The sequence below is a fragment of the Diabrotica virgifera genome, chromosome 1 (assembly GCF_917563875.1).
Source record: "Diabrotica virgifera virgifera chromosome 1, PGI_DIABVI_V3a".
Classification (NCBI taxonomy): Eukaryota; Metazoa; Arthropoda; class Insecta; order Coleoptera; family Chrysomelidae; genus Diabrotica; species Diabrotica virgifera.
The window spans coordinates 63,827,610-63,849,570 of record NC_065443.1 but is presented as its reverse complement, the minus strand read 5'-3'; the positions used below and the strand labels follow the sequence as shown (position 1 = coordinate 63,849,570).

Here is a 21,961-nt window from a genome sequence, read left to right as displayed (position 1 = left end):
ATATTTTAAGTTTTATGTCAGCTAATATATCGTGATGTTTCATCATTTTTTTTTTAATTTTGGACCCTGTTGGGGGGAATTTTCCCATTCCCCCCTTGTAGACCCGCCACTGGTTCTCTCGAAAAATTGTAGTAAATCGTAATTGCAACATTTCAGTTCTTACACTTTTTGTCGAAAAGTTGAAAATGATGGAGATATTGAACAAAAACAATTGCTACAAAATCAATCAGGTCTTACGCTCGCACCTTTACCACATACGTACTACCTTAAATATTGATTTTATCAAAAAAGTGTACAACATCAAAATTGTACAAAATTTAATTCTCTTCATTTTTGTATAGGTATATATTTGTTGTAAAACTAATAATAAACGAGATAATTTAATAATTCAATAATTATGCTACAACTCTCACTATTTTCCCCTCATAACTCGGAAAATATCGACCGCACGAAAAAAATTCTAATATATGAAATTATAGAAAATCGCATTTTCAACAATTTCAGTTTCTACACTTTTTGTCAAAAAATTGAAAATGGCGGAGATATTGAGCAAAAACGGTTCTCGTTTAAACTCAAGATGGCGGCTAACGCAACGGCGGAATTCAGTCGAGATTTTAAATTTATACTAATATTATTTGTCAAAAAATTGAAAATGGCGGAGATATTGAGCAAAAACGGTTCTCGTTTAAAATCAAGATGGCGGCTAACGCAACGGCGGAATTCAGTCGAGATTTTAAATTTATACTAATATTATCCCTCCCTAAAGATTAGAAAAATAAAATTTGGGGCAGCTCCTAATGCAAGGTCAAATGCTATCCCGACTGGGCTAATACGATAATTTACGTTTAATACCTATTATGTTATATTCTTTGATAATTTTGTGAATACTAAAATTCACCCATCACATTATGGTAGCGGAGCCCAAGAGGGGATTTTTGCAGTTACTCGAGTGCGTCAGATTATTACATGAGGAGAAACCTTATACCCCGTAAATGTACCTCTACAATATATTCGCTCATAATAAGTTAAAAATAATAAGGGGAGTTCATTAAAGAGATCAAAAAAACAAAAGGTAAATTAAGTACATGCAAAATAGTGTATATTTCAAAAATCTGACGATTTGAGTGGGGCGTAAGAAAATGGGCGAGTCACAAAGTTTCACAAAAAAAAAGGAGAATATTTCGCGAAATGAACGTCAGATCGAAATACTAAAAAATAAGTTTGCAATATTTTTCAAAAATCTATGAAATGATACCAAACAAGACACCCCACGGAGAGGGGTGGGGGGTAAATTTAAAATTTTAAATACGAACCCTGCGATATTTCGCGAAATAAACATTAGATCTAAAAATTGAAATATACGCGTATTCAATATTTTTTTTAAATCTATCGAATGGCACCAAACACGACCCCCCACGGAGGTGGGGGGTTACTTTAAAATCTTAAATAGGAGCCCCCATTTTTTTATTGCAGATTTAGATTCCTTTCGTAAAAATAAGTAAATTTATTCGAGACATTTTTTCGAGATATGGATAGATGGCACTATAATCGGAAAAAACCATTGTTGGAAATGGAACATTAAATTAAACAATGGAAAGTCCCCCACTTTATAGAAAATTTAACTTAATTTTTTGAAGATATTCTTCTTTAGCGGCGAATCGATTGAGGGTAAAATTGTACATGATCCGCGCGCCTGCGCACACTGAGAGTATGTAGTTCTGACAATATGTAGTTCATTGCTAATCTTTCAAGATAGGTATGTATGTATCTGTAACCGTGCAAATAAGTCATTAAAAGAATATATTAGTGGTTTTAGGAAATGTATTATTTATTAAAATTATTGTGTTTTTGGATTTGTGTTTACCTGTAGTAAAATAATAAAATATTATGTAAGCATAACATTTCTACACTATATGTCGCCGTGTTGTGTAATTATACCCGAAACTTACATGTCTATTTATAGGGCCTCGCCGGAGTAGTGGGAAATGCGTTAGCACTGAGATTGGAAAGTTGCGGGTTCAATTCCTAGGCGATTGATATATTTTTTTTATTTTTGGTTGTTTTAATAAAAATTTTTTGAAAGTGGTAGATAAGAAAGTTAGTTTGATTTTTAAATAAAATACAAATAACCTTTTAAGTATATTTACTTCGTTTAAATTACCTATTATATAATAGAAGAATATCTTCTTACGTGCGTACAAAGTACACACACATTCTTTTTTTTTTGGTGTTAGGACCTACTCTTCACAACCCACTAGGTTCCCATAACGCTCGAGTAACTGCAAATTTAGCACACTTTCCTCCCCTACTATTAGGATGAATCATAAGGTAATTACATATTGTGGGAAAACATTGTACTTTTCATTTGAGTGAAAGAGTCACGGTATCGTTTTTATATCATAATCTTCCTAAAACGTTTTTTAATAAAAAATCACGAGTAAAAGTTTTGGACCAATATTTCTAAATCATATAGGTACAGGGTGTTTCATTGGGCAGGCGGTCTTAAAAATACCATACTTTATGGGTCTTACTTCATCAATAACAAAGTTACTGGGTGTTTTATCTATTTTGTCATTGTATATTTGGTTCATAACTTTTTAAACACAAAAACAAATTCTGCACTTTAAAAAATGATGAAAAACTAAATTTATTGATATATTCATGAATAAATAATAAAAAGTCCATAAAAAATACGTAACTTAAATCAACGAAGTATCTTACAAATAAAAAAAATTGCTGACAAATAACTTATTAAAAGTAAAGTAATTGTTCAAAATGATCACCACCTTGTTGAAGGCAAAGTCTTGCTCCCTTTGTAATTTGTCTGACTTACTTCCTAATATCGTCTATGTTATTTTTCATTTTCATGTCTTGGAAGGCGTCTCGAAGTCTTGCTCTCTTTGTAATTTGTCTGACTTACTTCTTAATGTCGTCTATGTTATTTTTCATGTCCTGGAAGGCGTCTGGAATCCGTTCAAGAAGTTCTTCCCTACTTCGTATGTATTTCATCGTTATAAACCTTGGATTTTAAATATCTCCAAACATAATAGTAGATAGGATTCAAATCACATTATAGTGAAGGTCAGATATGAGGACCGCCTCTACCAACCCATGTACATGTTGTGAAAATTGTCGGATAAAAAATCTCTTACTATGCGTCTGTCTCTGTAGTGTGGTGAAGCACCATCATGAAAATGTATATTCCACCTGTATTGATACTTTCATCATCAAGCAGTACTGGCAAAATATTTTCTAAAAATTTAAATACACTTCACCGGTTAGGGTGGGACGTAAAATAGATGGTCCTATTAATTTGTTAACAAATATTCCACACGTTGCTCTACCCAAACATGTGGGTCTCTGAAACTGTGTATCCCATCTTTCTTGAATTTTAGTACCTTTTATGATTTTAGTAGTATCTTTTATGAGAACGGCCACATCGAGCGTAATATACGGGAGATGGTTCGAAGTAACTGGTCCTCATAAGACATCCAACTGTCACTTATGGCTCCACGTGCCACACCCTGGGCAACTGCATTGGTCTGTAGGCTAAACTAAGTGAGGGTAACCACCGAGCGATTGCCGGTATAAGCAATCTCCACTTACTAGCCAACAGCTTCGGGTGGATGAGCTAGTAAGTGTTAGGGCACTCTTTTGTCCTGAGACTGAGAAATCGGTCTCGAAGGCGGATGAACCCTACAGAATGGTCAACGGCATAAGGATGCAGAAGGCAACGGGGAACCACTGCATTAAGGACTCATAGAGTACCCCTAGTAGTAATCATCATGGTGGACATGCAAAGGAGAAGTACTGATCATGGACATCGGATACCAAGATCCGGCAGAGGAAGACAAATAGATAAGTACAAGGCTTCCTCGGTCGTAAACCTGCGAAACCCTTGTAATAAGAAAAAGACAACCATAAAAATTGCTACGTGGAATGTGAGGAGCTTATTCTCTTCGGGAAAATTAGATAACGCCGTGTTGGAAATGGATCGTTTGGGTATAGACATATTAGGCATAAGCGATACACAATGGCCAGGAAATGGCAAATGCCCCACAACTAATCATGGTATGTTTTATTATGCCGGAAGTGACACCACAACCCATCGATACGGAGTTGGAGTCATCATCTCAAAAAAATGGAAAGATGCTGTAGCAAATTTTACTCCATTCTCAGAGCGCGTGATGTTAATACAACTGAAAGATAAGAAGAACATAATAAACATCATACAAGTGTACGCTCCTACAGCAGACAAAGACGAAGAGGAAATAGAACAATTCTATAATAACTTAGAAGAGGTGATGAGAACAACAAAGAGACAACACATTAAAATAGTAATGGGCGATCTGAATGCCAAGGTAGGTCAGGGTAAAGTTGGAGAAAATGTCGGTGAATACGGCTTAGGTAATAGAAATGAAAGGGGTGATCGTTTAGTTCAGTTTTGTCAAAGCGAAGATTTAATAATAACTAATACATTCTTTAAATTACCCCCAAGGAGACTGTATACGTGGACGTCACCTCAACACACACAAGAAAAAGTAATCGGAAACCAAATAGATTACATAATGGTGACAAAAAGATACCGTAATGCCGTGAAATCTACTAAAACTTACCCTGGAACTGATATCGGTTCGGATCATAATCCAGTAGTATCTGTGTTAGAAGCTAGACCTAAGAAAATGAGAAAAACCATCATCCCAGCGTTAGACTTAAGCCAGCTTAAAAGTGAACACCGACGACAAACAGTGCGCGAAGAAATCAACACCGACCTCAGTGTAGCAGAAAACCAAATCCGCAGAACAGACAACATAGATGAAAAACTGAAGTATATAAACACTATAATAAGAACTACGGGAAAGAAACACCTAACCAAATCTCCAAAGAAACATAAGGTGTGGATGACACCAGACATACTAGAGCTAATGGATGAAAGACGCAAATTGAAGAATAATTCAGAAAAATACAGAGAGGTTGATAAGAACATAAAGCAAATAATAAAGAAGGCCAAAGAATCATGGATTAAAGAACAATGTGTAGAAATGGAAGACTATGAAAGAAAGTATGACACATTCAATATACATAAAAAAGTAAAAGAACTTACAGGAACCCAAAGAAGACATCAAATAAGTTTGCTTAAGGACAAAGACGGAAATATTATTGTAGACTTAACAGAAGAAATTAATAGATGGAGTGAATACATAAGAGAATTGTTTGAGGACAACAGAAATAACATTGACAAGGTAAATGGTGAAACGGGACCTGAAATCCTAAAATGTGAAGTAGAAATGGCACTTAGAAATTCCAAAACTGGAAAGGCAAATGGACCCGATGAGGTTCCTACTGAGTTACTAAAGCTCTTGAATGATGAATCAATAGGTATAATATTGCACTTATTTAACACAGTATACAATACTGGTATTATACCTCAAGAGTGACTGCTGTCTACATTCGTTACACTGCCAAAGAAATCCAATGCAAAAGAATGTTCAGAACATCGAACAATATCTTTAATGAGCCATCTACTAAAGATATTTCTAAAAATCATCCACAACCGAGTTTATCAAAAGTTGGAGTCAGATATTAGTAATACACAGATGGGGTTCAGAAAAGGACTAGGTACTCGAGAAGCTCTCTTCGGTTTGAATGTTCTTACACAAAGATGCCTAGACGTTAATCAAGAAGTACATGCATGTTTTATCGATTTTGAAAAAGCGTTTGACAGAGTACGCCACGATAGGCTAAGAGACATTCTTGAAAGAAAAGACATAGATAATAAAGATCTGCGAATAATTCTCAACTTATATTGGAATCAGAAAGCTAACATCAAAATAGAAAACGAGATATCAAAAGCAATAAAAATACGTAGAGGAGTAAGACAGGGATGCATTTTGTCACCACTGCTATTTAATGTATATAGTGAAAGCATCTGTCAGGAAGCCCTTTTGCAAGCAAATGAAGGAATCGTAATCAATGGAGAGGTTGTAAATAATATTCGATACGCAGACGACACTGTACTAGTTGCAAGAACAGTAGAGGAAATACAACGATTACTTACAAACATAAATATTGCTTGCAACAATTATGGCATAAACATTAATATCAAAAAAACCAAGTATATGGTCTTCAGTAAAATCATGACACAACCAGCACATATTAGTATTAACGGCATTCAAATTGAAAAAGTATCAAGTTATAAATACTTGGGAACTTTAATAAACGAAACTGGAGACAAAAACAATGAAATAAAAAGACGTATCGAAATTGCCAGGGCCACCTTCATAAAGATGAGAAAATTCTTCTGCAACAGAGATATAAGCATCCCTCTACGATTAAGAATGCTAAGTGGCTACGTATTTAACACGCTATTATACGGTGTAGAGGCATGGACTCTCAAACAGAACAACATAAAAAATATTGAAAGTTTCGAGATGTGGTGCTACCGTCGAATGCTGAAGATAAGTTGGGTTGAAAGAATCACAAATCTTGAAGTAATACGAAGGATAGGAAGAGACCCAGAAATTTTATTAACGATAAAACGAAGAAAACTCGAGTATTTGGGTCACCTGATGAGAGGTCATAAATACGCATTACTTCAAAATATAATGCAAGGAAAAATAGAAGGAAAACGGAATCCAGGCCGTAGAAGAATGTCGTGGATGCGGAATTTGAGAGAGTGGTTTGGCTGCACCACTAATGAACTTTTTAGGTCAGCTGTAAACAAAGTCAGGGTAGCCTTGATGATTTCCAATCTCCGATAGGAGTGGCACAAGAAGAAGAAGAAGTAGTAAAAATATACAGTGTAGTTAAAAAGTTGTAAGTCGTATTTCAATTTTTTTTCTACTTCGAGCTCTTGCAATTCACATAATTTCAGAATTCAACTTCAAAATTTTACCAGAAAAAACATTCAAAGTATACCACCAAATTTGGTTTTTCATCCTCCTTTTAAGTGCAGAAACCATTTTTAAAAAATTTAATTTACAGGGCGTTGTTTTTGGGTCGGAGTATTTTTCCAATATTGTTTAATGTGAATCTGGATTTTTTATAAAATAATAAATAAATTAATTGATTAGACAATTTAAATAATATTTGCGTGCCAAATATAAAATAAATACACAGTGTGGTTAAAAAGTTATGAACTATCAGAAAATGACATAATAGATAAAACACCCAGTAACTTTGTTATTGATGAAGTAAGACCCATTAAGTATTGTATTTTTCAGACAGCATAAGTCTCCCCTTTCTACTATTAACGTATGTTACTTTCCCAATGAAACACCCTGTATATTCTTTTATATTTTCTATAAACTACACGCTCAGTATCAATAATCAATATTTCATAAAATTATAAATCAATGTCATAGAAATATATTTTGTTTACTTACGTTGTGGGCTCATCTAAAAATATTACAGGGGGGTTATTAACTAATTCTAAAGCTACACTCAGTCGTTTTCTTTGTCCACCGGAAAGGTATTCAGTTTTGGTATCGTAACATTTTTCTAGACCAAGAAGTTGGATCACTTCATGTACCTGTAAAGAAATTAATTTTTTATCATGTACTGTAGATTTATGATTTACTGTGTTTTTGATTATGAGCCTAAAAAGTCGGATAGAGGTGTATATGTCGTAGTTTCTTAAAGATTCGACATTTTAGCTAAGAAACCGGCTACTTAGCTAAATAGTTCCGTCCCCGCCCCTCTTTCCTATAAAGTTGAAAAACCAGCTTTACCCCGGAATCGGTCGCGCTATTAGAAAAAATTTAACATTTTATTCTTTTCCGTGATAACTTGATGAAAAATTTGGCAACATAGATTTAAACTCGTAAGTACCCCGAGGAAGAGTGTAGTAATGCGCTTGGCCAAGGGTACCGGGCAGCGTAATTAAATATGAGTAGAATTGACTTTTGTCTTTTGTTAGATAAAATCTAAGGACGCGACTAAAAACGTACGTCAAAATTTTAAAGTACAACTTGAGTTAAGAGTCTTTTTATTATATTTAAACGATCTATATATTAACCATAAATTAACAGTTGTAGGCGCTTTTCGCAAAAAATAGCCTGACCCACCAGCAGAATTACATACTGTGGTTATAGACCAGGGCGGATCTGTTTTGAGGTGAATGTGAGAGGTGGCATTCGGATTTTTGCAGATAAAGTTAGGTGACAACTTCAATAATTATAATTGACCTATGCTCCTTCTCAAATATGCCCGGAACATTAATAAAAAATTTAAATATTTAAAAATTTCGAAAAATATCGATTTTTTCCTACTTTCATTGCTTATAACTTTAAAACGATTCATTTTGGAACAAAGTCGCACAGAAAGAAAATAAAGATAATTTAATTTTGTATAATATACGACTGGTTTAAAATATTTTCAATTATTACCCTTTCTGCAAAATAGTAATAAATAGAAAATAAGGGGGCAAAAAAGACTGTTTTTATTCAATGTTTTTGGATCGCTTTGGTTGTACTTAGAACTTCATAATTCGCTTAAAAAATTCTTACAACATACTTAAACCGTCCACCAAATTTCATTAAAATCTACCTTATAGATTTTGCATAATAATTATGCAACCTAAATTTTTTTAAAGAAGTTCAAATTTTTTAAAATATTTCTGAACAAAAAGTAGACCCTTTAGAAGTTTGCTATTTTTTTGCAGATAAAGAGGTTCTCTACCTATCTAATACACTTTACAGAATTAAAATCGGATTATTAAAGCGGACTCAGCACTGTTTTAAAGTTATAAACAATGTTTTGGCTTATAAACAAATACAGTGAGGACGTTTGAGTCGGAATAAATTCATTTTCTTGAGAATGGGCGACTCTGGAGATAAATTCCGAAACAGATCGATTATTATTTTTAAATTATAATTTTTTGGCATAAATATCATACTAGTGACGTCATCCATCGGGGTGTGATAACGTAATCTAAATATTGGAATTAATTTAATAAAAATTTTTTGTTAATTCAAACCCTGTATAAATAATTATGTTAATGTTTATAGTAGTGAATACAAAATTGAATAGCCTTTTGATTAAGCTATCACACGACACCTATTCTCATTTAAAAAAATCATCGATTACGTCATCAAGCCCAGATGGATGACGTCACTAGTATGATATATATTATACCAAAAAATCAGAATTTAAAAATTAAAATCGACCTGTTTCGGGATTTGTCTCCAGAGACGCCTATTCTCGAGAAAGTGAATTTATGCCAACTCAAACGTGCTCACTGTATTTGTTTATAAGCCAAAAAATTGTTTATAACCTTAAAACAGTGCTGAGGCCGCTTAAATAATCCGATTTTAATTCTGTGTATTAGATAGGTAGAGAAGCTCTTTATATGTGAAAAAATTAGCATACTTCTAAATGATCTAGTTTTTCTTCATAAAGTTTTTAAAAAATTTGAACTTTTTTAAAAAAATTTAGATTGCAAAATTATTCTGCAAAATCTATCAAGTCGATTTGAATAAAATTTGGTGAACGATTTAATTATTTTGTAAGAAGTTTCTAAGCGAATTATGAAAGTTCTAGGTGCAACCAAAGTGGTTGAAAAACATTGAATAAAAACAGGCTTATTTTGCCCCCTTATTTTGTATTTATTGCTATTTTGCAGAAAGGGTAATAATTTAAGACATTTTTAACCAGTCGTTTATCATACAAAATTCAATTATTTTTATTTTATTTCCGTATGACATTGTTCCAAAATGAATCGTTTTAAAGTTATAAGCAAAGAAAGTAGAAAAAAATCGATGTTTTTCGAAATTTTTAAATATTTTAATTTTTTTGTTATTGTTCCGGGAATATTTGAGAAGGAGCATAAGTCAATTATTATTGTTGAAGTTGTCACCTAACTTTATCTGCAAAAATCCAAATGCCACCTCGCACATCCAAAAATAGGCGTTTTTTCACAGATCCGCCCTGATCTATTATATTTTAGTGTTTCTTCCGAGTAGGTATTCTTTTATCCCTTGTATTTCGTGTATCCCTTGAGTTTTCATGTTTTATATCCTTTTAATCATTGTTAGAAATAGATATTTTTAACATAATAAGTAAATAAAAATACTATAAAACAAAAATTTGTTATAAATACGTATTGTTAGATAAAATCTAACGCGCGACCGATTATGTGACAGAAAAGAGCGCGACTGTTCTCGGTTTGTAGACAATTTTCGAACATTTTGGTCCATGAAGCTAAAATCTTGAATTTCTTAGACTAGCGTGATATAAAGGCTCGTTTTCACGCTACGTCCTATTGTACGTTTTGTGTGTCATGCAAACCGTAGGACGAAACGTACGTTTTATCAAGTGTATAATGTGGCGTGTAAAGCAAAACGTACTTCTTGTCGACACACAAAACGTACAATACGACGTAGCGTGAAAAGAGCAAAACGTACGTCCTGTCGAATCGAAAAAATTAAATCTGCTTATTCACAAAACGTACGTTTTGTCGTACCTTTTGCATGACACACAAAACGTACAATAATACGTAGCGTGAAAACGACGCTTAATAATTGACCGCTTCCTTTCTATAAAAAATGTTTTGGAAAACATTTGTTTAAAAAGCCGAAACTAGCAGCCGACGCTATTTGTCAATAAAAGATTTTGATGAAGAACGTAGGCAAATATGAAAGATTGGAACACAAATGAGCCAGAAAGGAGAAGAAGAAATTAAGCTCTAGATTTTTTCGGTCTGACTGTATCCAATCTAGATTTTTTAGACAAATGTTTTCTAAATTTCTATAAAACTGCTCAGGTTTCAACCTTATATGTCCTATGTAGAAAGGTTAGAAAACCTTATTCGATTATATCACGCCTAAGAAACTGAAAATTATAGCTTCATAGACCAATACGTTCGAAAATTGTCTAAAAAGCTGTATTTTTTAACTTTATAAAAAAGAGGAGTGGGGACGTTAAATATCATTAATCTAACTTCGCTACTTGAAGCTATTAAGGCCCAGAAAAACAATAAAGCTTCGGCAGTTGACGAAATACCAGCAGAACTGTATAAGGTAGGTGGCGACCACCTAGCAAGTCACATCCACGCCCTCATCAAAGACATATGGCAAGAAGAGAAAATACCCGACGACTGGAAGAAAAGTATAGTATGCCCGACCTATAAAAAAGTAGACAAACTCCAGTGCAAAAACTACCGTGGAATCTTTCTACTAACTACTATGTACAGCATATAAAGTTCTCACGTATATTATAAACCAGCGGCTCCAACCACTAGCAGAAAATATTATTGGAGAGTATCAGACGGGCTTCCGACGGGGAAGATCGACACTGGATCAAATATTTACAGTCAAACAGATCTTGAATAAATCATGGGAACACAACATTGATGTTCACAACGTGTTTGTAGACTTTAAACGGGCATACGACTCAGTCAAAAGAAACAAACTATACTATATATTGGCTGAATTGGCAATACCACACAAGCTAATAAGACTCATTAAAGCCACAATGGATGAAACTCAGGCATGTGTATGAATACAAAACCACCGGACAGACTTTTTCAAAATTTCGCAGGGACTAAAGCAGGGCGATCGGCTAGCCCCAACATTGTTTAACCTGGCACTGGAGTATGGAAAAAGGGTTAAAAGAAAAAGAAAAAAAAAAACATTTGGTTAAGCAAATGCAAACTGGACGAGGAAACCTACTGACCAACCGAACGGTTCAACTGGCCGCTTATGCCGATGATATTAATATTATGAGTAGAACATCAACAGGAGCACAAGAAACATACGCAGAGTTAAAAACACAAACAAAAATGCTAGGTCTGGAAATTAACACAGAAAAAAACAAAATAATGACTCAGACGAGAAGAAATATACTCCCACAAAACATTATACACGAAGATGACATTGAAACGGAAACGGTTGGAAAGTTTACATACCTGGGAGTAGAAATATATGCCGACGGATCAGAAGACGGAGAAATGCGGAAGAGAATAACGCAGGCAAACGGAGCTTATTTTGCCTTCTCCCACATATTTCTTAGTGTCCACCGAAATACAACGATGAGAATCTATAAAACTTTAATTCGACCAATAATATGCTATGGCAGTGAAGCCTGGGTCCTGAAAGAAACATCCAAAAACAAACTCGACACATTCGAAAGGAAAGTACTGAGGAGAATACTAGGACCTATGAGGGAAAACAGAATCTTCAGAAGTCGATACAACAACAAACTTTATCAACTTTATAAGGAAGCACCCCTGTCAGACTTCATTAGAATACAAAGATTGCAATGGGCCGGACATGTGATAAGAATGGAAGAGGATAGGCTACCAAAAAGAGCACTCTAGAATGCAGGGAAAGAGACCGGTTGGAAAGTAAAGAAAACGCTGGGAAGACACAGTAAACACCGACGCACAAGTCCTTTTAGGAGCCCGTGTATGGAGAAGAGCAGCCACAGACAAGCAAGGGTGGAGGCAAAAAATAAAGGAGGCCAATGCTCAGTTTGGGCTGTAGTGCCGTAGAAGAAGAAGAAGAACTTCGCTACTTACCTAAGTATCCGGTTTATTAGCTAAAAAGCCGATTCTCTAAGAAACTACGACACATAAAATAATATTATGTTATCACATTAAACAAGCTTCGCACAGAAAATTATTCCGTATAATTGGCAATTGGGGAGTAATGAGTAGATTTTATGTAAATTTCAAAATTTACTTACATGAAATTAGCGTGTGTGATTAACATGTTTTAACACGTAAATACAATAAGGTTCTGAAACTGTTTTCTTGTGGCATGTCTAATTTAAATATTACGTTGTTTATATGGGATTAAGCGACAATTATTTATTTATTTACATAAAGTCCCTCGACAACTATGGCCATTGGTACAGGAACACTAAAATTAAAAATATAAGGAAAACAACTATAGTGGAGTCACTGAAGGTGGATATGAGCTATTACCTCCGAATTCGTTGAACCTCCATCGATTTTCATGAAAATTGGTGAGTGGTTAGAGGATATCTCAAGGAACAAAGGCGACATGGTGCCAACTTGCGCTTTTACTCTGGGGGTGGATGCCACCCCTTCTCGGGGGTGAAAATTATTTTATTAAAAATAACCCCATAATTTGATAAAGGGACAAATTTCAAGCAAAATTTGTTATATAAACTTATTAAAATAAATCGAAACTTTTTGAGTTATTAAAGATCAAAGATTTTAATTTTTCTTGAGAAAAATGCATGTTTTTAACCAATTTTTCATCAATAACTTAAAAAGTGTAAGTTTTTACAAAAAAGTTAATATTATTAAAATTGAAGCTAATAAAAAATTAAATAAACCGCTTACTAGAAAAACCTTTTAATGTTAACTAAAAGTGAGTTATAGGTAATTGAATGTATATTTTTTTCGGCGAGTAAAAAACTCGTAAGTATTCAAGCTGAAATAACGGGAAATTGATGCATTTTATAACATAAACTTATTAAATATTTGTCAAAGTACTTAAAAATATCTATTAAATGAGCCCCCGAACATGTTGATAGCGTTAAAATTTATGCTCAAAAATGTTTTCAAAATTTATCTTTTAAAAATTTTCCCAAAAAATGTTTTTTTTTTTAATAACTCTGTTCGAGTTTACGATATCAGGTTCATCTAAAAACTGTTTGAAATTTAATTCCAAGTGCTATTTAAGCACGTTAAACATAATCTTTTAAACCCCTTACTTTTTTAAAAATAAAAAGTTAAATGACCTAGGTTGCATGGTTCCCACAGCAAAATTTAAGATTTAAACGTTTCTATCTCGGTTATTTTTTACCCTATAGAAACAGTAAAACAGGTATAATATTTGGCACACAAAAAGCCAAAATTTGGTTATATTATATAATTTTTTACGTATATTGAGTATTTTTGAAGTTATTATCAAAAGAATATGAGAATTACAATAATTTTAAAAATCATGATTTTTTAAAATTATATCTCTTTTTCAAAAATATGCATTCTAAACCGGCCAAAATTATCGAAAACATTACTTATGCTAATATAAAGAAGTTCTTGTAAAGATTACTATAAATTTTAATTTTTGTGAATATGGCGTGTTTTATTTTTCACTTTTTCCTAAAAAATTCGAAACTGTTCTTTTATTTTCATTATAACTTGCTTAATTTTGACGATATTGCCTTGTACTGAAGCTCATTTGATAGGTATTCCGAAGTACTTTGAAAAATGTTTAGCAGGGATATTTTATACATTGCATCGTTTTCCCGTTATTTAAGCTTGAATACTTAGATTTGAGTACTCGTCGAAAAAAATACACATTCAATTGCCAATAACTCATTTTGAACTAACATTAGTTTAGTTCTTTATGTGAGAAACGTATTCAATTTTTTATTATCTTCAATTTCAGTAATAATAACTTTTTTGTAAAAGCTTATAGCTTTTGATTTATATGTGAAAAACCGATTTAAAACATGCATTTTTTTACGAAAAAATAAAATCTTTGGTCTCTAATAACTCAAAAAGTGTTGATTTATTTTAATAACTTTATATAACAAATTTTGCTTATAATTTGTCCCTCTATCGACTTATGGTATTATTTTTAATAAAATAATTTTCACCCCCGAGAAAGGGGGCATCCACCCCCAGGGTGAAAGCGCACGTTGGCATCATGTCACCTTTGTTCCTTGAGGTATCCTGTAATTACTCACCAATTTTCATGAAAATCGATAAAGGTTCAACGAAATCGGAGGTGAAAACCTTCAGTGACTGCACTACTAATTATTATAGAACTTTAGGTAATGTCTATTAGCTAAAGTATATTAGCTAAATGCTACTTTGGTTGCATTGGCGGTGTATTGGCTAAACGTGCAGGGCAGGGTATGGTGCTGATAGAAAAGGCATTCAGGCATCAAATATCCAAACAAAATCTTTTCAGGCCATAATAATGAAAAGACCTTTTCCAATGATACAAAAAATTTACCTCCTGAGGTAAAATGTGCCGGAAGTAAAATGAGCCTCCGTTCGGATTTCCGGGTGAGGACTATCTCAGGGGTAACACCATTGCAGGTTATAAAAATCAGGATAGGGTCCTGGAATCTTGGTAGTCTTACAGGTAAGAGTCTGGAGTTAGTGAATGCGCTCAAACAAAGAAGAGTTCAAATTGCTTGTATTCAAGAAACTAGGTGGAAAGGACAAAGGGCGAAAGAACTAAGTGAAGGATACAAATTGTGGTATGTAGGGAGTAGTAACACTAGAAATGGAGTTGGTATAATTGCTGATAGTGAAATGAAAGATAACGTAGTAGAAGTTGTAAGAACGAGTGATAGAATGATGTCAGTGAAATTTGTAATTGATAAAGAGGTATTGAATGTTGTGTGTGTGTGTGTGTGTGTATGCTCCCCAAACAGGTCTGGGTGAGAATCAAAGAAGAGCTTTCTATGATCAATTAGGAGACGTACTGAGTGATATTCCAGCAGAGGAGAAAGTTATAATAGGAGGTGATTTCAATGCACATGTGGGCCAAACCAAGACAGGATATGAAACAATACATGGGGGATTAGGCTTTGGAACTAGAAATGAAGCTGGAGATGACATGCTTGAATTAGCAACAGCATTGGATATGGCGATTGTTAACACATTCTTTAAAAAGAGAGAAACTCAACTTATTACCTACAAAAGTGGACAATATCAATCCCAAATAGACTACTTCGTGATAAGCAAAAAAGACATACGTGAATGCAAGGACTGCAAGGTAATAGTTAGTGAGACAGTAAGCCAACAATATAAGCTGCTTATTCTGGACATCGAAGTAAAAAAGCTAAACTAAACAAAAATATCGGAGAGGACCACAAAAAATCAAGTAGTGCCTGCTGAAAGATGAGAAAGAAGGTCTATTCAGGAGAAGAATAGTAGAAAAAATATGTTGGAACATGAAAGGAAGCCCTAATACAATTTGGAGAAAAATGGCCAGTAGTATTAGAGAGACTGCTATTGAAATACTTGGGAAAACGTCAGGAAAAAAGTTTGAGGATAAAGAGACTTGGTGGTGGTCAAACGAAGTACAAGGAAAAATAAAAGAGAAGAGAAAATTATATAAAAAGTGGCAAGAAACCAGATCAGACACAGATATTCAAAACTATATGGTGGCGAAAAAGGAAGCGAAAGTAGCAGTAGCAAAAGCCAAAGCAGAAGCGTATTCAAACCTATACGATCAACTTGATACCAGGGAAGGCGAAACGAAGATATATAAAATAGCCAAACAGAGAGCAAAGAAAGCAAAAGATTTTAATCAGATAAGATGTATCCGAGATGAAAATAATAAAATACTAGTTCACGAAAGAGATGTCAAAAAGAGTTGGAGAAAGTACTTTGACAGCTTATTAAATGAAGAATTTGACAGACAGCCTGTAGAGTCAACGGAGACAGTAGCAGCAATGGTCACCAAAATAACCAACGAGGAAGTGGCTCAAGCGCTTCAAAAAATAATATGGAGAGCATTGGGAGAGACAGGAACAAGGTGGCTAGCAGGTCTATTTAATAGAATTATGGAAGTCGGACAAATGCCAGACGAATGGAGAAGCAGTATACTGGTACCTGTTTACAAAAACAAGGGAGATATACAACAATGTACAAACTACAGGGCTATAAAACTGCTTAGCCACACCATGAAAATATGGGAAACAGTAATTGATAGACGGATACGTGAAGAGACCGAAATATCTGACAATGAATTTGGCTTTATGCAGGGTAGATCAACAACAGATGCAATTTTCATTATAAGGCAGTTGATGGAAAAATACAGGAGTAAAGAAACAAACGCTCATATGGTATTCATTGATCTTAAGAAAGCATATGATAGAGTCCCTCGAGAGATTCTGTGGTGGGCACTCAATAAGAAAGGAGTCCCTGGTGAATATGTAAAGATTGTGAGGGATATGTATGAGGGAGTAACGACTAGTGTTAGGACAGGTGTGGGAGAGACTGATAAATTTTATGTGAAAGTAGGATTGCACCAAGGCTCTGTGCTTAGTCCGTATTTATTGTCATTAGTTTTGGACCAGATAACAGCGAAACTACAGGGTAACATTCCATGGTGCTTAATGTATGCTGATGATGTCGTGTTAGTAGGAAATAGTGAAAGAGACTTAGAACAAAAACTGGAACAGTGGAGACAAGCTCTGGAGGAAAAAGGTTTAAAACTTAGTAGGACAAAAACAGAGTATTTGGAATGTTCATTTAAAGATGGAGCTACTACAAATAAAATGGCATCTTTGGATGGTGAAATGATTTTGAAAAGCAATAGTTTTAAGTACCTAGGATCGGTATTACAGAGTAATGGAGAAATAGATGGAGATGCATGCAGTAGAATTAGGGCTGGATGGATGAAGTGGAAAGAAGCGAGTGGTGTGTTGTGTGACAGAAAAATTCCAATGAAGCTGAAGGAAAAATTCTACAAAACTGCCATAAGACCGGCTATGATGTACTGAACTGAATGTTGGGCAGTGAAAAAGAAAGAGGAACAACGAATGCATGTGGCGGAAATGAGAATGCTTAGATGGATGAGTGGAGTGACAAAGAAGGATAAAATTAGAAATGAGTATATTAGGGGAAGTCTAGGTGTGGCACCAATTGATGCCAAAATGAGAGCATAGGTTAAGATGGTTTGGTCATGTTCAACGTCGAGACGTTAGTCACCCAATACGAAGAATAGCTGAAGTGCAGATTCCTGGAAGGAGTAGGAGAGGAAGACCAAAGAAGACCTGGGGGGAGCGATAAGGCAGGACATGTTGGTAAAGGGGATTAACATTGATATGACTTAAGATAGAATTGTGTGGAGAAATGCAATTAGGGAAGCCGACCCCGCATAGGGATAAAGCAAAGAGAATGACAATGACTAATGTCTATTAGATTAAATCTTGTGGTAGAACTGGACGGTTTTTAAAAACAGTATAGTTTTCGTTATCTCTGTAGAGTTGTAGAGTATTTCCTTAACAGTAGGTTCCAAATCCAATGATTTATACAGGTTTGTGAATAATTTACAGTCGGCGAGAATGTGTTTTATGGTTAGGTAAACATTGCAATGGAGGCAAGTCGGACCAGTTCCTGAGTACATCAAGAAACCATGAGTAAGTTTGGTGTGGTTAATTCTGAGTCTTTTAATAATCGATGCTTCTCTTCTAGTTACAAAGTCGAGGGAGAGATGACCAATAAAAGTTTGAAGTTTATACAGAGTTGTTTTGCTCTGTGGCCATATGTTTGCCAGGCATCATTTACTGACTTTTTGAAAATGAGTTTGAGATCACTAGCTAGCTGAATGGCGGTAATTCTGCTATTGTGTTTGGTAGCTTCTTTGGCAAAATGATCTGCTGTTTCATTACCAGTAATTCTAATATGAGAAGGTAGTCATATGAGAGAGACAGTAACATTATGAGCAGAGATATTTTGGTAGATGTTATGAATGTTTTAAACCAATAGGTGGTCCGTGAAAATTTTATTGATTGAACATATAGATGGAAGGGAATCCGTACAAATGGCAAAAAGTCTGTTTTAATGGGAGATGTATTTAAAAGCTTTAAAAACAGAATACTACATAGTTGACCTGTGTAAACGCTAAATGTAACCGAGATGACCTTAGAAGTTCATGTTTAGTGGTGACAGCATAGCCATACCAGTGGTAGTTTTACAAGAATAGGTGAACAAAATTAAATCATATGATTTTTTTTGGTATAATTTCTAAAAATGTTTCCTTATTAGATTGTTGGGAGATTCTTGTTTGTTAAAGATGGCAAGGGAGATGTCTAGGAGAGGCTAAAATCTATGGCAATTCCACTAGATCACACTAAATGTTATTAATTTGGAGATGGAATAAGAGAAAATAAAGAAAAACTATTCAGAAGGAATGGAGGAGGAGTTGTTCAGTGAGTTGTAGTTTTATCTTATTTAAAAGTCGTGTTAAGCGATTTTTTAAAGATCTTTCTTTGATTTGTCATGGGAAGCAACACTGTCTTGGATATTGAGACATGACTCTGCAGTATGTCCAACTTGTTTGTAAAGAAAGCATTCTAGTTTTTCGTTTGCAAAGCCACAATTATTGGTGCAATAAAAATTACATTTTTAATTAACTAATGTTGGACCTTTCGATTTCTGCTTCGGAAATCGGGTTGTTTTCACTGATTTTTCGTAGAAAAAACTAGGTACCAACTTTATTTTGATCGTAAATCGCTCAATTTTTATGCTAGAAACTTTGTTTTGAAAGGTCTAATTATATACATACTTGAAAAAATATTCTTTTCCTCGAAAAATGCAAAGTTTTTCTGCTATTTGGCTTTGACTATTTCAAATTATGCATTTGACGAAAAAAGCTAACTTTTAACATGGCGTATCTCAGTTTCTATTGGTTGTAGAAAAATTATAAAAAAGGATTTTGTTTGTGTTTTTAAAAGATACAATTAAACAAAAGATACAAAAGATACAAAGTAAAGCAACAGTTTTTTGATTATTTGTATATGTTTTGAGTTATTCTCAAAAAAATCTCTAAAAAGTCGATTTTTCGTCAAAAAACTGTTACTTTCAACCGCGAATAACTCTAAAAATATTAGTTTTACGAAGAAAACGTAAAAACATGTTTTTGTTAGAATTACATTTCCATGGATTTCCATGGTTGTAATGAAAAATTCCCGCCCCCGAGATGGTGTGGCAACCACCCCTAAGGTTTTAGCGTAGGGCGGCATGATTTAGAAAATGATCCTTGGGCTACTCCCTACCTTTTGTGAAAATTTTAAGTAAATCCATGTTGGACGAAAAAATTGCGAGCCAAAATGCTTCATTTCCTGGCTTAATATCCAGTAACATTTAATTTCTAGAATCGATTGTTTCTGTGAATCAAATTTTACTAAATGGCATTGGGAAGAGTATACTTTTTCTAGTTGGAGTCTACTTTTACTAGTAAATGTTGAAAAACAAATCTTCATTTTATATTTATAATCAACTTTTACTAAAACCAGCCGCTTGAGTTGACTCGAACTAGGAATAGTCAACTCAAACTGGATAATCAATAGACTAGATAATAAACTAGACATTATAAACGTCAGTAAAAAATACAGTTGTGTGACGTTAAAAGTGTTTTTGATCGTTTGAACTATTCATAGAAGATTTGTACTTTTACAAAATGGTTTTATTTTCAATAGTAAACCTTCTTTCCTTTCCTTCAAAAACTGTATCAAACTGCAATCTCAACAAACTGGTATATATTATTACAACGACATACGATAAATGTCATTAGAATATAAATATTTTTCCTTTGTTACCCGACGACGAGCTGGCCAAATACCCAAGTAGGTGGAGGCCAATAAACTATAGAAGTAGAAGAATATACGTAAATATAACCATAAACGGAACCACATAGTTAAACTCTGTGACGTTACGGGTCGTTTGAACTATTTTAAGATAGAGAAGACTTTAAATTTGTACTTCTAAGTTATTATGAGTTTTTGAAGCGTGAAATTTTGTAAATCTCATTTTTATACAAAACTGAATATTATTATGTAATAAAAAGAAATGTGCAAGTTCCCTATTCTAAACATTCACCGAAAACCTTTAATTCGTTTTCCTGTAAAATCAATAAATTGGACTTATAGCCAGGGAGGTAGTGTCAAATTTGACCGGAGCATTTTAGCATGGCTGGTTTCTTATTATTTAGGTAGGTGTTCCAAAGCTTATTAACAAATGATGTGTCAGCTGGCCCAAAACCGGGGATTTTAGACAAGAAAAGCTAAAATATGAAAGTTGATGGACCAACGCTACAGCTTAAATGTCAAATATTTATATACGTTACTCAGAACATTTGATAGATTTGCTTACTTGGCTCCTACGTTTCACTTAGGAGATCGGGGTTCAAATCCTGGCGCGGAAAATTCTTTTTGTTTTTTAAATTGACATTTTATTTTGAAAAATATTTATTTTTATAATACCACGTTTTTATTATTTATACGAGACAATATAAAAAAATCTGTATGTCTTTTATAGAATCGCAAACTATGCATTTTTGGTCATAATATTATGATTGATCTTAATAAGCAAATTTGTTGTATATGAACCCCTGAAGGTTCCTGAGTTGGTAAGACCAACAATCTAAGTGAAAAGGGAGATATTATTTGTTATTTTTTTGGACAAACTGTTTTTTCTTAATTTTATGTGTTGTAGAACCGAAAGATACAACCCTAAATTTTCACTTTTTTATGACCAACCCCCATGTTTTAATAGCAATCTAAATATTTCCCTATTCTCTATAATATATAAAAATGAATGTTTGTCTGTACCTATGTCCCTTATAGAATCGTAAACTATGCATTTGGTAGAAAAAAGTATGGATACGCAAATTTTTTAGTATTTTTTGGCTTTCTGGTAATTTTAGGTATTAAACATTCAAACATTATTTAGTTTTAAGGCGGTACGAAGTTTGCCGGGTCAGCTAGTTAATAATAAAAAAGTATTAACTCTTTTAACTCTATTAATTATTAAGTATATTAAGTATATATTATTAAGTATTAACTCCTTCCTGGGTTCATGTAAGTACAAAAACTTTGCTTGAGGTCATTATAATATGATTAAATGCATAGTTTTCGATTCTATAAGGGACATACAGACAAAAATTCATTTTTATATGTTATAGAGAACAGGGAAATAATTAGATTGCTATTAAAAAAATGGGGGTTGGTGATAGAAAAGTGAAAAATTAGGGTTGTATGTATCTTTTGGTTTTACATCACATAAAATTATGCAAAAAACAGTTTGTCTAAAAAGATAAAAAAATGTCGGGAGTGGGGTGGGGAGGCCAACCCCCTTTTTCACTTAGATTGGTCGTACTAACTCAGGAAGCTTCAGGGGTTCATGTATTGTCGAAGCGAAGATCGGTGGAATATGTGCATTTTATCAATGAAATTCGATATTTTTAAGATATTCCAGAAGCCGCTATAGATAAAATGTTTTAACAACCTATTAATCATT

The 21,961-nt window shown here is 33.8% G+C and overlaps 1 protein-coding gene across 1 annotated transcript in view; it reads right to left on the bottom strand.

Moving 5' to 3' along the window:
* Window positions 1–21,961, bottom strand: part of LOC114334616 (ATP-binding cassette subfamily G member 4-like) — a 293,193-nt gene that overhangs the window by 54,503 nt on the left and 216,729 nt on the right. Inside the window, exon 4 of the mRNA XM_028284693.2 lies at window positions 7,386–7,531. Within this exon, the coding sequence (XP_028140494.2) occupies window positions 7,386–7,531 (146 nt within the window). The remainder of the gene's footprint in view (window positions 1–7,385; window positions 7,532–21,961) is intronic.